Source organism: Haemorhous mexicanus, chromosome 11, assembly GCF_027477595.1.
Source record: "Haemorhous mexicanus isolate bHaeMex1 chromosome 11, bHaeMex1.pri, whole genome shotgun sequence".
Lineage (NCBI taxonomy): Eukaryota > Metazoa > Chordata > Aves > Passeriformes > Fringillidae > Haemorhous > Haemorhous mexicanus.
The window spans coordinates 14,610,902-14,628,042 of NC_082351.1; the positions used below are offsets into that span (position 1 = coordinate 14,610,902).

Genomic DNA, 17,141 nt, shown 5'->3' on the forward strand with positions numbered 1-17,141 from the left:
ACCCCAGGAGGGCAGCCAGAGATGGCAGATAAGGGGTGTTTATGTGGCAGTGATTCCCCAGTCTATGTAGGAGCATTCCTATACCCTGCTCAGTCTCTGAAAATTCCTGCATTACCCACTTGGCCATGAAAGGTTGTAAAACTCAGCTCAGCCTCTCTGTGCTGGTGACAGAGATTCCCTCCGGCCTCATCCAGGGAACATTCCAGCCTGTGCTGCCCACACTGGGAGCATAGGGAACAAATCCTCGATGCATGGACACAAGAGCTGTGTTCTGGGTTCAAGGCAGTAATTTCTTGGGATGTCTGGTTTCAGAGGTGGGGTAATTTGGCTACCACGGTGCAGATCCCCAAGACATCCTGCTGGAGCTGCAGGGTTCTGAGCACCAGCTGGGATATCTCCTGCCAGCAGCATCATTCTCCAGGAGTTTTCTAACCCGTCCCCAGGGGTTAGCCACAGCTTTGCAAACGCTGCCACGTCACGGCTGCCACGTGCTTTGCTGCGTCAGTGTTTTGTCACGGAGCAGCCCAGCTTCTAGCCAAGATTCCCAGTGTGGAAAAGCTGCAAGCAGTGCTGGAAACACATGCATGAGCATCTCCAGCTCTCGCTGTTAACAGCTACAGCAAAACTGTCTCCATGGGCACAGGGAAGGGAGCAACCCAAGTCCTGCTGCTTATGGTGGGTGGGAAGGGACAGCACTGGTAGCCCTACAAACAGTGGCCTCCCAGCAAAACCCTCTGCATGGCCTCCCCCTTGTCCTCCAAGGCATCTTCAGTGTCCCCTGGAAAGTTAAAATGTTGCTGGAAGCAAAGCATTGCCTCTCTATCATCCTCCAGCAGAAAGCAACACAAACCAAAATAAATGCATTTCATTTGCTTTTATTTAATTTTAAAAAAAGTCAAAGTCATTCCAATCCCATTTAAATACAGAGATTTACAAATAGGTCCAAAACAGGACTAAAATATTCTTTGAAATGCTGTACTTTTAAATATTGTGCTTTCATAGATACATAAGAAAATTAGCATATAAAAATACTTTACAAGGAATACACTCTAATATATGGATAAAAATACACATTTAAGTAATGCATTTCATCTTCATATCATTCAAAATGCATAGGAAGGGATACAAGGACCAAGTTTTTCTTCTTCCTCCATTTTTTTTTTTTAAAGCCTTTAATAAAAGTCTTCATTAAAAACCTATGAGAAGCCCCAGTGAGCTTCCACTGCTCAGAATATTGCATATAAAAACACTTTCGGCTGCACTGTCAATGCTCCACAGTATCAATTATGGCACATTATCTAGCTGTGGCAGCAATGGTATGGGATATTGCATACTCAAAGAGAAAATGGCTACAACGACAAAGAGCTGGATGGGGCCGTGCCTGGAAGGAACACCCGGATGCATTTGTGCTGTCACAGGGGCTGGAGGGGACAGACGGTGCGGGGACAAGTCCTGGCACAGCAAAGCAACACACACGAGCTGTGCCCCCACCCAGCAACCTCCACACACCCCTGCCGTGCAGCGGGGATGGAGGAACTGGGAGGGCAGGCAGGGAACGGGGGCAGTGGGCTCTGGAGTTGTCGTGTCTGACGGAGGGAGCTCTTGGATTCCCTGGCCCAGGCCTCCCCAGGGACAATGAAGCTGCAGCTGCCACCAAGACAGGGACATCATCATAAAGTGCTAATGTGGGAACCAGGGCGGGCAATGCAAACATCACAGCCCCTCTGCCACAGCCCCTCTGCCACGCGGGGCCAGGGCTCTCAGGCAGGAGGGGAGCGGCCACAGAGCTACAAGAGGCCAGCCACAGGCAAAGGGACACACACCACCCAGCCCACAGGGACACAGGACACAACCCCACCCAACCAAGGGCTTGTCATTCCTCTGCCCCAGGGGAGACAGCGAGGTTTCATTGATCCAAAGCATCAGGGGCAGCCCTGGGAATTTCGCTATTCTGCTATTTACTTCCAAGTGCGGGGCAGGTTTGCAAGCAAGACATCTCTGTAAAGCTCAGACAGACAAGGGGGATTCAGGCAGGTACTCAAGGCCTTTAGCCTTGGCTATGGCCTCTACTCTGTAGTCACTACTGAGCACAGGTAACAACACCGCTCATGGGAATCAGCCACACAAGGTGCCTAATCCCACTACGGGGTGAGCCAGACTTAGGGGGAAGTGTGGATAGGGCTGGCAGGAGACAGCTGCAAATACCAATTTCTGCACAAGAATTGCATTTAGCCACTCTCAAGCACATTGTGAAGTGTCTTTTAACTGGCTCTCTCCACAGCCCTGCACTGGGAGTGCAAGGGGCTGCAGGAATTGATTTGCCAGGAGTGTTGAAAGGGTGGAGCTGGGCACAACATAAAAGGAAAGGCATTTCAGTCTTGCTGTATGTGATTAACTGAGCAAACAAAGAACATAATAGCACCATGTGTGTTTGCAGGATGGCCAAGGCCTTTCAGGGTGAGGAGGATGTTGGAGGCAGGACCCTGCACAGTTGATGGCAGAAGCACAGGGGGATGCCCTGCCATGGGGGATGGCTGTGGATGCTCCTTCCTCCTGTTGGCAGTTTGTCCCGCTGCCATCACTGCCACAGCCCCGGACGCACACCCAACTCTAACCTTCCCAGCAATATTTGGCGGTCTACAGGCTCACTGGAGACCCACCTCCCCACTTGCAGGTTATGGTACACAGAGCATTTACAAATACCAGTGCAAAAAATCAGGAATAACACCCCAAATACCACAAGAGCTCAGCAGAGGCATCATCTGCTCTGCTCCTGCTGCTCAGAGCGTCTGGACACTCGCCTTGACCTCGGCGCTGTGGGGCACCTGTGCCAGGAGCTCTCTGTTCCCCTCCGAGGGAGCATTGGCAGCCAGTGCCAAGGGGTTCCGGCTAATCACCAGGTCCAGCTTATCTCCAGCCTCCGAAATCAAGGGAACGGCCAGACAGCAGTCAAAGTCTCTCGTTCGGATGCGGTTTACCTGCCAGGATGGATTTAGGACATGCCATGGGAAGGAACAACAGAAAGATCATGTTTGTTAGTCAGCAAATGCAAGATTAGTGCTAAACCCCAGCTGGAAAAAATACACAACTCTTTGGGGTCCCTGATTCCAGGTTCACAATGGAGAAGAGCAGAAGCACCCCTTCAGAATGAGCATCCATGCTTAGCTGAGGAACGATGCAGTAACCGGTAGAGGAAGGGGGAAAGAGTCTGGACCAGAAATGAACCTTTGACCCTCAGTGCCTGGGGCAGTATTACAAGTATTAAACACTGCAGGGCTCAAAACCACTTCTCCTGTTCAAGTCTGTAGAAAAAAAGTTGCCATTTTCCATTTTTTTTTTTTGCCATAATGGCTTTTACTGGCTTTAAATTTGTGGTGCCAAGTATCCAGCACATAGAAAACAAATAAAGGCCTGAGGCTTCTGGCAACCAATTTTCAGCTCAGCCAGAGGAAAACCCAGACTATACCAAACAATTTCTTCTTCCCCTCTCCCCATTTATATCCTTCATTTCACAGAGTCTGCATGCATTTCATGTGGGGTCAGGAGGCAGCTGCAAATTCTCTCTGTAGGATTCAATAGTGAAAGCAGTTTCTTCTGGCTCTTACAGACCTTCAAGCACATTTCTAGGCTGGGTCATCTGGAGAAACCACTCCAGCTCTCTCACCTACAGCTACCAGAACACTTGGGCTTGGTGCCATGATAGCTCTGGGACAGAGCAGGCTGGCAAACAGCACAGGGATGGGAAGCGGGGAAGGAGAAAAGCAATTTCCCATACACCTTTGGAGTGAACATAACCCCTGGGGCCAGGTGTTGCTTCCTTCTTTGGGTAAGGGCTGGGCATTTGGCTCCATACAATCCTTCCATCCCAAGCCCCTTCCCAGAATTAATGCATGCCCACAGTGCTGGGTCTGTGAAAGCAGCAGTGTCCCCCCACCCTAGCCAGTGTCTGCACAGAGACCCCCGTACTGCCCCTTACAGCAGAGGGACAATTTCTAGCCCACTTGTGAACAAGAGGAGATAAACCACAAGCTTGCTCTGCCCCTGCTCTGTGCCAGCCAGGCAGCTCCAGTGCAGAAGTGCCACTAATGCAGTGCCATGCTCCAGTTAATCCGTGCAGCCAAGAGGCAGAGTGTCTGTGACAGCAGGGACGAGGTGTTTCGCTGGCCTTCGGGCACATCACCGTGCCCACAATCAGCAGCACTGTGCAGCATCCTCAGCAATGCAGCCCGGCACTTCTTGAGAGGAGTCAGTCACCTGCAGCAGGTCTGCAATCCCTCATTCCCAACTCCACGTGACAACGTGATGGCAGCGCCTCGTGTGCCCGTAGGTGTGAGCTGTGCGGCATAGCGTGTGGAAAAAGGGTCTCCAAAGTCTCCATGCCTCTCTGTTTGGGATTTTGGGCACACCTCCCAGAGCACTTGGCACTCACAAAAAGCAGCACATCCAACACTGAACAGAAATGCAGCCCAGAGCCTAATTAGCTTCTTGTTCATTCTTGCACCATCTTTTATTTGAAGCTGAGAAGGAATAATTGTATAGCAGCCAACTGGCGAGAGACCATAACAAGCTTAAACAAGGTTCCCCACAGTGCTGCCAGTCCTCCAGTTACCTGATGTACATAAAGAATTGGCTCTAATCCGACTGCTAAGAACCCCCACCTAGAAATTAGTAAAACTAAACATCTGAGTGTTTCCAAATATGGTCACAATATCTGCATTTCCAAATGGTAGCAGTTTTTCCACAGAGGTTGCACTTCCTTCAGTTGCTGTTTGAGTTACCTCAAAGCTAAAATAGTTGGTTTTCATCCACACAGAGCTTCTCTCCAATCTCCAAAACTCACCAAGCTTTTTCTGTCCCTCCGGTAGTCAATATGCCCAGGGTTCATTTATTACAGACTGTGCTTTTGACCAGAGTTTTTATTCTGTTCTGCATCAGCTATTTCAGATGAAGCATTTTTCAAAGAAAAATATCCATAAAAAATACCTTGCTTGAAGGATGTGTTTCCTAGAAAACTTTTCTAGTTGTCAAAAGCATGCACAGAACTTCATGAACTTCACTTAATTCCACAAGGGGCTTAACAGGAACACATATTGGTCAATACAGTCTGGTTCATCCAAAAACTAGGAGTAGGATTGAGGGTGAGGAAAGGAAGCAACTCAGCTTTTTGCTTGTTTTGAGCTGTCCAAGCTCAAAAAGGCCAGTGCCAAAGCAGGCTGTGCCCTGGACCAGTGTAACCTAGGAGTACCACCTGGGGTACCACCTGAAGGTACTGCCTATTGATTTCTTATTATAAAACACAGGTCCCATTGAGTGTTGGTGGCTAAGAGCCAACCTAGTTGGCTAACTATTACCTTTCATTAAAGTTAGTGCTGCCATGGATGGGTCTCACTTCTCTCTTCCTCTCAGCCACTCATTCACTCCGTCCCAGCCTCCAGAACTGCATTTTGCATTTATTACCTGAAGCACTCTGTCATATGGCTTGAGGCCACACTGATCTGCTGGCCCATCCGGACGGACCATATTTACATAGACACCTTTTTCTAGCAGGCCATCCGACAAACTGAACCCAAAGTCTTCGCTCTCCAGGTCTTTGTGGAGCGTCATCTGGAGAGGCAGAAAGAGAAGAAGCAGATTTCAATACAGCAGAGTAAGGAGGTGATGTACAGAGGTGCCAGGATGGGAGCAGCATGTGTAATGTGTGCAGACCTACAGCAGTTCTGCTCTGGGTCTCCTGGGCAGGTTTTTCTTAGCGTGGGCAGATAACACAGACTGAGCCTTATTTACCTGACAGCATCACACAGGAGAATTGCTTTGGTGACTGGCATGAAACCAACCCCATGACAGTCCCTTCCTCTTGGATGTGGGAGAAAACACAGGCACTCATGTTTCACCCAAAGAGCAGCAAACAAGTGTTTGTAATAGAGCATCGCCTTCCCTGGCTCAGGTTATGCCATGTATCCTCTGGGTGTGCCAGACCAGCACATGAAAAATCAACATGTTTACTGGGAATTTTTAATGTAGTGAATCAAATGTGAAGACAGCTCATTTTTAATACATCACTCAGCAGGAACATCTAAAATTCTCCAAATTATTTACAAGCAATTTTCAGAAAATTCATATCAGTAAGTGCTGACACTCTGAGGACAAGCAATGGGCAACCTCATCATCCTTCCCTTGGGCACATCACGTTTTGGCCTTGTCCAAAGGAGATGAGCACTGCTGGAAGTGTTTTATCATGGGGTAACACTGGGAACCAGGGACAACTGATTCCCCAACACTTCCAAAATCTCCCCTTGCCTCCCATCAGCTGGGAGTGAATCTCTACCATGACTGTGCTCCAGGCTGGGTGAGCCTCATGGATCTGCAGTCCTGGGGAAGGACAATGCTCAGGATGACACACAGGAGCATCCACCTGGCCTCAACCTCATTTCCAAACACAGCCAACACCAGATGCTCCAGCAGAATGAAGAGTCACCCTATAACATGCCTAATTACAAAGCTCTCCTCCTTCAGGTACCAAGGAGTTTTATTTAAAGACACATTTGCCATGCCCTGAAGGGCAAAAGCAGATCAAACATGAAAAAGTTGTTTTTTCCAGCTAGCATAGCTGCAGGTTTCATTCTGAAGTCACATTAGGAAAGAAAAAGGCAATCAAATTTTTGAAACCTCTCCAGCTCCCTTCCCTGCTTGCATTCTACATCAGCAGCTTCTACAGTTAATTACTTTTCCTAATTACCATTGCCTTGCACAATGGTTAAACTGGCTACATTCAGCTGGATGCTGAAATCAAACCAGTATCCCATCACTGAAGTGGAGTGGAAGTAGAGGGAAGTAGTTTTTTATTTGAGAAGTGGCCTACTAAATGGAGTGTACCACAGGAAAAGAGGTGATGGGTCTCCAGGGGGCCATACTTTGAGCTCTCTCACTTTTATCTGTAGCACCAATTAACAAATGCCAAAACACAAGGACCAGGAAATCTTATAGATAAAGTGAAATAGCGAAGCCCAGGTTTGAACCTTGCTGAATGATGGCAGCTAAATCCCATTACTCTTCTGAAGGGGCTCCTTCATCTTAATCTGACCTTCTGGAAACCTTTGCTGCAGACCTTGGTGAGGGCCAGCTTTAACAAGGACCAGTTTCTGGGGGTCCCTCTGAGCAAAGCAGATTTCTTACAAGGTTGCAAAAGTACAGCTTTATCCATTGAGGTACTGCAGTGCCACAGTTACACTGACCCTTGGCGACACAAACCTTGTGAAACTCAAGGGGGGTCGGGGACATGATTTCTTGCATCTCCTTCTTCATGTCCAGGTTCCTCTCGTTCTTCTTGGCAGGGGAGCTGCTGCCCTCAGTCTGTCCGTCCGCGCAGCTGGAGTTGGCTTTCCTCAGCGGGCTCATTCCCGAGGGGTTGACAGAGTCCAGGAGCAGCTTGCTGCCCTCCAAGCCCAGGTTGTGCACGCTCCCTGTCATGATGGATGCCTGCAGGGCGAGGGCACAGCGTCACTCTGCTGAGTCAGCAGCAGGAAGAGCTGGACCACGCGGCCGCTACAGCGCCACAGACAACACGGCAGCACCGCTGCTCCCATTAATCAGAAAATAAGTACCAAGAAGCTCTTCCTGTTGGCTATAAGAGCCATTCCCAGACCTTGAGATCTTGCTTCCAGGTCTATGGCTGAGCCCCTTTGTGCTCTCCACCCCCACCCCAATAGGGAGTTAATCTCAGAAGGAAGCATTTGTGAAGCACTGCATTATTTTCCATGAGCCCTTCTACACCAACTGGGCCAGGCAGGCCTCATCTTGTGCATGAACCATCTTGAGTCAAGAGGACTAATACACCATTCTCAGGGAGCTCCCAGAGGAGCTGGTGTCAGCCTGGCTCTCCAGCCTACCTCTGCAGGCTGCAGCTCCTCTCCAGCATCACACAGCACTGGCAATGGCCCAGAGGAGTCAATGCCTTGGACTCCACTGAGGGCAATTCAGCACAAAAATTAGGATTTTATCTGTCAGTAAATAGGAGCTGTCACTGCGCAAAATTGAGTTAAAAATATGAAATTAAGTAGTATTTAAGCCTGGTCATCCTTGATAGCATCCATTAAAAGATGCCCCTAAGTAGACTGGACTCCATTTGGCAATGCTTTTCACTAATGAGATTATGTTGATCAAAGCTAACGAAGGAGTCAACAATCCAGTCTGTGGAACCTCAGCTGGCTCCAGGTCATAGAGTCCATTTAAACAGTGTAATGAAACCCGTAACTTCAAATTTCAAGTTCAAAGGGTCTGCAGTGCCAATAAATGTCAAAAGGTAGAAGAAATTAAAGAAAAGGTAAGGAGCAGACAGCAAAATTCTTCAACACTAAATGTGGCGAGTCAAAGAGCAATTGCTCCTGGGCACAGGGGAAATATCCAACTAAATCTCTAATCAAAACCCTCCAGTTCTTTGCTCCAAGGTGAAACAAAGGCAAATAAAGCAAATTATGGTGGCAGTAGGAAAATGGCAGCACTACCCACGTTATCCTAAAAAGGGTTGGATAAAATACAGAAAACCTTTCATCTTTGCACTTTTCAGGTCTTCACACATGACTTGATCAGCTCAAGTTTGGGCAAAACTCAAATACCTGTTAGGTGGAAGGACACTGACTTACCACATACTTGAAAGGCAGACTAACAAACAACAGCACAGCCAGCCAGGGTACATTTGGTCACTGCCCTCTGGTAGCCTCAGCCCCCAGGGTGTTGTGCTGTGCTGTCCCAGCACTGCAGAGCCAGGGAGAACAGAAAGGTCTGTGCATACCATGCCACTGCCCTCTCCCACAGGCTGCAAATACCCCAACCAACCAGGACCCAACAGCACTGGGCTCCTTCTCCATCCTCACAGCATTTAAATCCTCCTTGCAGCATCATAAAAAATTTCCTAAAGTTTTTCCATAAGCTTTAGGTTTAGTGTAAGAAGGGCAATTCCAGACTTCTCCCACCTGTGGCTGCTCTGCATTATTTATCCCATGTCTTGGCTGCCCTCAAAGAAAAGCAGAGACACACTTTACTGGAAAAAGCCTATTTCTTCCCATACTCATAGCCTGGAATGGGATTCTGACTGTGTGTGAATCTGTTTCTAGGCTATCATGGGTCACCTGGCAAGACTCCTCTTCTTATTTAAAAGCAAAGTATGAAGGGCCAATGTTTTTTTAAAAATACAAACAAATCAAATCTTTGACTGTCATAAAACCACAGGAGGCTGAGTGTTGGGGTTAAGAAAGCTGCATTACAGCAAAGGCCCCAATGAGCTCTGCAGATCCCACAGCACACTTCACAAAGGCTGAGCACATGGAGAGGGAGAAATGGATCAGCAGTATTATGGATTTGATAAAAGGGGAGTTGAACCCAACAGATTCCTGCTAAAACTAGAGCACTTCCCTTCTATCCTCAAAACTTTCAAAATATTCTAGAAACCTGCTTAATGCACAGAAACCCTAGAGGTGCTCAGCTTTCAGTAAGATTCCTTTATATGTTTAAGAACATTTCTGTAACTGTCAAAGCTCCAAACAGCATAAAACAGTAATTGCACCACGGATCCCTGGAAAACAAACGAGAGTCCAACAAATCCTGTCTTTTGCATTTAGATACCACCAGAAAAGAAATATTTATGTATCATTTTAGAGAGACACTTAGTCTTAAGCAGTCAAAACTGCAGTTCAGAAAGGTTGAGAACAGCTGCCTAAACTCATTTCTAAATACATTCAGATCCAGGAAATAAGTGATCAAGGGAAAAAGTTACAGTCTGAGAGAGCTGAGGATCTGGGATTTTGAGTGTGTTGTGGGATTTTTTTAAGTCAGCATTTTCTTAAGCAGTTAAGATAATAAAAACAGCATTCCATGCTTCAGCACAATAAATTTAATTGAGATTTCCTCCTCCACTTACAGTTGCTAAGGATCAAGGAGGAAAGAACAATTAGCAAGTCCCTTGTCACAATATAAACCCAAACAGGACTTTCCTCTTCGACCTTCAATTAGTCAGAAGTTGCCTTTTTTTCTCTGAAGCCTCGGCAATATGCAAGTGTACATAAAACCAGTCCCACTGGGAGTGATGGAGGGCATGACCCAGAGAGTTCTCCCCAGTCCTCTGCACCTGAAGGGCACAGGGAGAGATGGTCTTATGGGGTCCTCCTCCTTCGTTCAGGCTGTGGGAGCTGAACTAGGGAAGGGAGCAGCACAGGCCCCATCCTGCCAGGCAGGTTTGCTTCCTGCTGCTCACAGTCTCAAGGGGGCCCTTTATTTGCATCCCATGACTTAGAAATCCAGGCTCCTCATCCTATAACCGGACACAATAACATGACCTCCAAAGCATTTTGGATAAAGAAAAGAGAAAGTGGTTTGTGAAGAGAGGAAACACCTTTATTTCTGCAGGAAGCAATTACTTTCTCAGATTTTTCCATGGGGAAGGCTGGCTGAAAAGCTTCCAATTACCTATTTCACTGAAACAGTTTCCGGCAGAGTGACAGCTGAATGCAAGGTACGTGTGTCTGTCGGCACTTGAAGCAAGCCAAGCTTCAGTCCCAGTGGGGGTCTGTGGGGCTCCTCTTGCTTGGCCTTCAAGTGCTTTGGACAGACAATATCTTTCCAAGCAGAGGGTTTACCACTGGATAGGGAAGGCTTGCCAACAGTCATGTGAAGATTATTGGCCAGCAACGGTTTGTGAAAAGGGCGTGGAGTTCCTGGCAGGCAAGACATGGGCTCAGGGAAAGAGCACACACAAGCAGATGTCTAATGAGGCAGAGTTACCCATTAGCACAAGGCCTGACAGGAATTAAACTCAAACCCTTCACACCACTGGCAGCTCAGGGATGTTGTGGGCAAGTAACATCTGGGAAACGGTCTAACATTTATGGAAAGAGCAAAACAGTCAGGTCAGCAACAAATTCAGAAAGTGATTTACCTCAATCTCCCTCAAAAGTTCAGACTGGCCGCATGTTTCCAAATCCTCCAAAGCTTCTCCAAAAACACGCCAAAAATTGTCCTCATGAGTGGTCTCGAGGCCATTTTGGCGGTTGGGGTATCTGTTGTAACGTAGGAACCAAATATTGTCAGCACTCTTCTGCAGCGGGGTGAAAGCTGCAAGGCTACAGCAAGTGTCTCACCAGTAAAAGCAGACTTGAAGAATCTTCATATACAAAAGCAAACAATATGAACTTTTCAAACAAGAGTCCACATACGAGACCTCCATGCATTTACTAACGGGGCAAGTGTCCTTCAAAGGAAGCATTAAGTTGGTGTAGTAATGTCAAAGTTCAAAGGGTAAATTAAAAAGTGCCTGTAGGAAGATTGTAGGTTTAGGAAGACCTTTTGGTGAAATAGAGAAGTGAAAGAAAAAAGGATGCATTATGGGTAAACCAGGAGCCTCAGAGACTGTTAGTACAAAGGCTGATGGGATAGAGCTCAGATCTGAGACACAGAACACCTGAGAAGAGAGAGAAAAACACAGAGGGTAACAGACATGGTGAGAAAATGATAAATACATTAGGTCTCTATGAGAGTAAATAATGCAAAGATGTATATAAAAATGACTGCCCTGGGCTGGACAAGCAAACACACACTACAGCCAGCAGTATCAACAGTGTCATGTACAACCCATACAAACCGAGTTTCATTTGCTTTGGGATGGCCAGGGAACTGAGCTGTTACTTTCAGGAGGTCTCTCTTATTTTTGCTGTATGGCAGTCTTGGCACTTACAGCTGTGTAAAGTTTGCCACCAGTTCTGTCTACAACAGAGAGTAAGGTTAGAGAGAACCTCTCTCAAGCTGGTACAAACACACGTTAAGGTGACCACTGTGTGCTGGGGGTTCTGCAATTCCCCACCTTGGCAGTTGCAGCACTTTTTATCTCTGACCACAAGCCAGGGTCAATTCTCCTATCTCTAAATCAAACAGCAATTAAACATGGTGAAATCCTCTGAACAAAAAAGCAGGTGATGCTGGAAACTGCTTACTGAACACCAGACTGCAAAACTCAGACCACCAGTGCTCTGTTCAACAGGAGCCTCTTGAAGGATACTCCCTGTGGTGTTAAATCAAGATCATGATAAACTCATTAATGAGTCATGGGAAGAGCCCCAAGGGGACAGTGATATTGGAGCAGCCCTAATGCATCTTATACATATCTTGTAAGGAGCTGCATGGACAATGCTGCAGCTCTGCACCATGTGTTAGTATCTTGCATGGTTTAATGGTCTTCAGCTCCACACACAGGAAGGGACACTCATTCACCAGAGCCACTCAGCAAAGTCAAAACATTTTACTTGAGTACATGTCACAGAGAGCTTGGCCTCCATTAAACATATAATGACCCCTTGTCTTTTTCCAGACATTTAAGGACTGCAAAGTCTTTAGCACACACTTTCCCTTTGATCCACTGGTTTAAATGGGAGTCTGTAGCAGGCAGAAACTCACTCACACACCCCTTTGCTCCTTGTGGGATCATGGACTTCCTGAAGAGAGCAGTACATGACATGGCTTATTGTATTTTAAATTCACCCCCTATCTTTCATCAGCTTTTAAAGGACAGGAGCCTTTATGCCAGGCAGAAAGGTCAAATAAACACCCAGCAAGACTTTATAAAAACAAACCAAAATTTCCCCCAAAAAGGAATTTTCTTATTTTTTCCCCTTACTCATTTCCTTCCTCTGCTCCCAGGTTCCCAAAGAGGCAAATGTCCCTTCTAGTTACCAGTCTTGCCTCTCAGAACAGCAATACACAAACACATCCAGGACACAGATGAATCAGAATGGGCTCCCACATCACTGGGTCAGCAGGTTCTTCCAGGCTAAAGGCTGTCAGGGTTTGTTTTTCTCTTTAATAAAGAGGGCTCAGCAGCATGAACCATCTCACTTGCACTTTGACATCAGGGCTTGGAGTCCTCATTAGGGACACGGGGGTTTCAAGGGCTCAGATTTGCCAACTTCAGCTGCCAGCAGCCTCGCCGGGAGGGAGCAGTGACCTCTGTGAGCTGGCTCTCGCTGAGAGGCAAAACAAGAACAAAGTCTCCCGCGCTGCCAGCCTTCCTGCCAGCTTGATCATCTTTAAATAGGTGGAAATGGCCATGAGATGTTCTAAGGGTTTTGTTTGGACAAACAAAAGTTAAGGAAAAAAAATAGGAGAAAAAAGAACCGACAGTAACAACACAACACACACAAGTGTGGGGACTCTGGAGGATGTTGAGGGGAGGGAAGTTTTGAAGCAATGGGGCTTTTCCATTATGTGTGGCTCAGTAAGGGGCAGCCTGTGGCCAAGGCAGATCCAGCAGGATTTCCACCCAAAGCACAGGGCAGCTGCAGCTGCTTCCCTGTTCTCAGGAGGTGTCACAGCATTTTCCCCATGCTGACTGAGCTGGGGGATTAATTTGACCATGTTCACTTAGTGTAGCTTTGTTTGAGGTGTTGGAAAGGCCAAAGTGAGATGGAGAGAGAATCCAGCCACAGTTTTGGTAGATTTTAACATGGATATGCAACCTCACACTAGTCCCTCCAATAGTTTGGTTGGCCTCTTTTGCTTTGTGGCACTGAGCTGGTGTGAAGCTGCATCCTTATTCAAAAAAGCCTGGCCAACACATAGAGGGACAGCCCTGACCATGTCTATTTATTACATCTAAACTACAAAAATACTGCAGCCTTTACTTGGCAGGAATAAGAAACATGGTAGGAACCTGTGGTCCATGCAGCTGAGACTACCCTAACTCCAGACACAAAATGTCACCTGGCCATGGCAGAGCTGTCGCACAGCTACACTCAGGGTAACCTGGCAATGGGGAGGTGGCCCAACACAGCTGGTGCACCACCAGCATCTTTCCCCATGACTGCCTGATGCCAAGTGGGACATTACCGGCCACTCCACCACATTCCCATGTCCCCCTTGTCCCTGTGCCTTGACACCCATACTCCCAAACATCTCCCTGCCTCCTCCCACCTCTCCGTACCTGCCGGGCTTGTCCCAGTCATCTTCACTGAAGCTTCCATCCATGTAGGGGTAGTTTTTCCTGGGGTCTGCTGGAGGGGTGCTGCTCTTCTGCCTGCTGTGTCTCCACTCATGTGGATGGAGGGCTATGCCAGCAGCCTGGGGTATGTACGTACCTAGAGAAGGCAAGGAGTGGAGGAAGAGAGAGGGCAACCCCTGGTCAGAAACCCCAAAGGGAGTAGAACGTGCAGAGCCAGGAGAGCCTCCTTCCCTAGGTCCCAAAAGTGAGATCACATGGACTGTACACTTTCCATCTCAGTCATCCAAAAGCACGTCTTCCAGTCTCTTCTGGCTTTAACCAAAGCAGCTTCTCAGGATGTTGGCATGGGCTGTCCCATTTCTCCTTTTCTCCCCTGCTTCTCAGTAGTTTTATGGTGTGGGTCTGGGATCCACAGACCTGGGAGTACACATTCACACAGATGCAGATCCTGCCTCCAGTCAGTGCCAGCTGTGGTTAATAGCTCCTGTTTCCACACTGAACCCAGCAGAATATATGTAGTTGAATCAGTCACTTCTAAATACAACAAGTTCTTCAAAGGGTAAAGGAAAGATCCTGACAAGCTTCCCACAGTGGTGGTAGTAAGGAAAAATCAGCTTTTATCCTAAGAGCTGCCAGTCAGTTCTCTCAGAATTCCCAAGTCTTTGGGATCAGCTGGTGCAGATACAGGAAACTGCTTCAGGGACATGTGGTTAAAAAGCAAGGAATAGGATGAAAAACTCTGCTGGCTTGAGAGCAGAGGAGGCTCATCTATATCACATTTGACAGAAGATCAATACAGGCTGTTAGTATGAAATCAGACAAGTTTCACTACATCTGCCCCCATGGACTTTTCCATACTGCAGTGTCTTACTCCAGAAATGAAAATCCATCACTACCAAGTCACAAGATCCTCAAGTCTCAGGAGAAGATGCCTAAACAGAAAACTTCCAAAACAGACCATTCCTCATCAGTGTCAGTGCCATCTGCAGTAGAAATAAATCTCCTGAGTCCCCTGCCCACCTCCTACTGCCCATTTAACGTTTCAGAGAAATTCTCAGAGCCTTTCCAAGAAGCACCATATGCTCCCATCACACACTGTGCCAAGCAAACAGGAAGAAGTAATGGAGAAACAAGTAATTAAGGGAGACTTGATGTCCTAAACAGCTACGAGCACTGGAAATACCCAAAGACAATGCCAACACTTTCTCTGGAAATGCCAAGGCCTGTTATTTCATTTAACTGATTGTTTCCTCTGTATGTTTTTAAAGGTTAGACTTCTCTGCAGAAAGCCCCAGGAAAATTGCTTGCCAACATCTTACAGCAGTGGGAAGCACTCACTGCCTGCCAGAGCAGGACAAGGGCCCTGGATGCAGGTCTCTGCAGAGGGTGGGCAGCAGGTCTGGGCTGGGCACAGGGGCATGTGTCCAGAGCAGTCACCTGGAATCATTATAGATCCACCTCCTCCTTCCAGAGAGAAGGGTGGGACCCCTGGGATTCAGAGCCACCTGGTGGCATGTTCCCACCAGGCCCAGAGCAACTTCCCTGCCAAAATCCTTCCTTGAGCAATCTCCTACTGCTGTGGATAAACCTAAAAGCCTACAAGGCTGATCTAAAGTTCTCCATTTGGGGTGTAACACCCAATCTCCAGGCTCTCTGATTCACAGGTTTCCCTGCACCCTGCCTCTGTGCCATCCCATGGGCAGCCATCCATGCCCTTCTCCCCACCTTCCAGCACCCCTCTTCCCAACCAGCACCACTGCACCACCATGCAGCCAAACTCAATTCCCAGAGAAGACAAGAGAGCCCCTGAATCAAAGTTGCAGTGTGTGGATATTGGGCAGCTTGGCACCAGCCTGGCTCCCTGGGGCACTGTGCTCAATTACTTGTTCTCAATTTACCGGCAAAGCAATCACTTCCCAGTGTCCAACTTGTGTTAACATTCAATTAGATGGAGAAGGATTGCAGCATTATGAAGGCCAGGGGATTCCTCCTTAATGAAGCCTCCAGTCCCAACTGGGCTCCCAAATTAAGACTTCAGATGAAGAGAGGCTGAAGGAAGATACAGGGATGGGGAAAGAGACACCTGGGCAGTGCTGTCCTTTGAACTTGGCCAGAGCGCAGTAAGCCCAGCACACTCACACTTTGCAGCAGGACACTGCAGCATCCCTCCCTGGGAGGGACATTCTGCTCTGGACAGGAGCCTTTCCACCAGTTTCCTGTTGTGAATTGATTCAGGATTTTGGTTTGTTTCAACACAGGCTAATGCTAGCTTACATCACTATATCTGAACTGGTATAACTATTTTCCAGGGCTTTTCTCCAAGTAAAAATATGTTCCCATGACTAGAGCATCCTCCATTCCAGTTCCACATCTGCTAGAAGCTACAGCTGAATAAACCTGACCTTGAAGACATGTGTTCATCTGATCACTCACCAGAGAGAGATACTTTCTTGTAGTATTACTTTAATTATTTTGTTAAGCAAGTGCTTCTAGTCACAAGACATTCTAGTGGATTTTAAAACATCCTGAAGAGGATTATTATGTCCTACAAGGCCTCTCTGGAGAAATAAAAGTAAGCTATGGACCAAATACTCTGTAAAACATATGGCCAGTGAATACTGTCTCTGATTATGAGAATTATAAAGTGCTGTAATTGTTTTGAAAATGATGAGAACAGTATGATGTCATATAAGCCAGAAAATATGTGCCAATAAAAGCCTAAACAGATACACCAACTCAAAGCACCACTTGAGGGCATTCTGAAATACATTTTGTTCCTTTCTGGAAGCAATAGGCCATACAAATGTGGTCAGGCAACAGGCTTTGGCTCATGTTCAGAGACAAGACCCAGACAGAGCAGAGACCCCTAAGAAAACACAACCCTGGCTTACCTTGGCTTCCATACCCAGCATCAATGGCAGAGCCGTCCCAGGACTCCACAGTATTGTCCACACTTGGAATTGTGGTGGAGTATATCTCAGACAGCTTGCTAGTTTTCTGGGAGTCTGTCAGCTCATCTTCTGGGTCACTCACTTCGTTTATGCTCCCCGACTTCTTGGGGTAGGATTCTGCAACCAGAACATCCTGCTTTAGCGGGCATGAAGAGCAAGCCTCAGGGAAAAGCTTATGCTGACATGGGAGCAAGTCCAGGTACTGTAAGTCT

At 47.3% G+C, this 17,141-nt stretch overlaps 1 protein-coding gene across 8 annotated transcripts in view; it reads right to left on the minus strand.

The window, feature by feature from the left end:
• Positions 1 to 859: 859 nt before the first annotated feature.
• The window catches only part of GRIP2 (glutamate receptor interacting protein 2), a 136,656-nt gene continuing 120,374 nt past the window's right edge, over positions 860 to 17,141 (minus strand). For 7 of the 8 annotated variants that reach the window (XM_059856576.1, XM_059856577.1, XM_059856574.1 and 4 more), the window contains 6 exons: positions 16,870 to 17,046; positions 13,961 to 14,114; positions 10,928 to 11,048; positions 7,249 to 7,476; positions 5,458 to 5,604; positions 860 to 2,978 (listed from right to left, as the gene is read on the minus strand). In XM_059856576.1, the coding sequence (XP_059712559.1) occupies positions 2,781 to 2,978; positions 5,458 to 5,604; positions 7,249 to 7,476; positions 10,928 to 11,048; positions 13,961 to 14,114; positions 16,870 to 17,046 (1,025 nt within the window). In that variant the 3' untranslated portion in view covers positions 860 to 2,780. Of the gene's footprint in view, positions 2,979 to 5,351; positions 5,605 to 7,248; positions 7,477 to 10,927; positions 11,049 to 13,960; positions 14,115 to 16,869; positions 17,047 to 17,141 lie in introns of all 8 variants that reach the window. The other variant, XM_059856573.1, reaches the window with a different exon arrangement.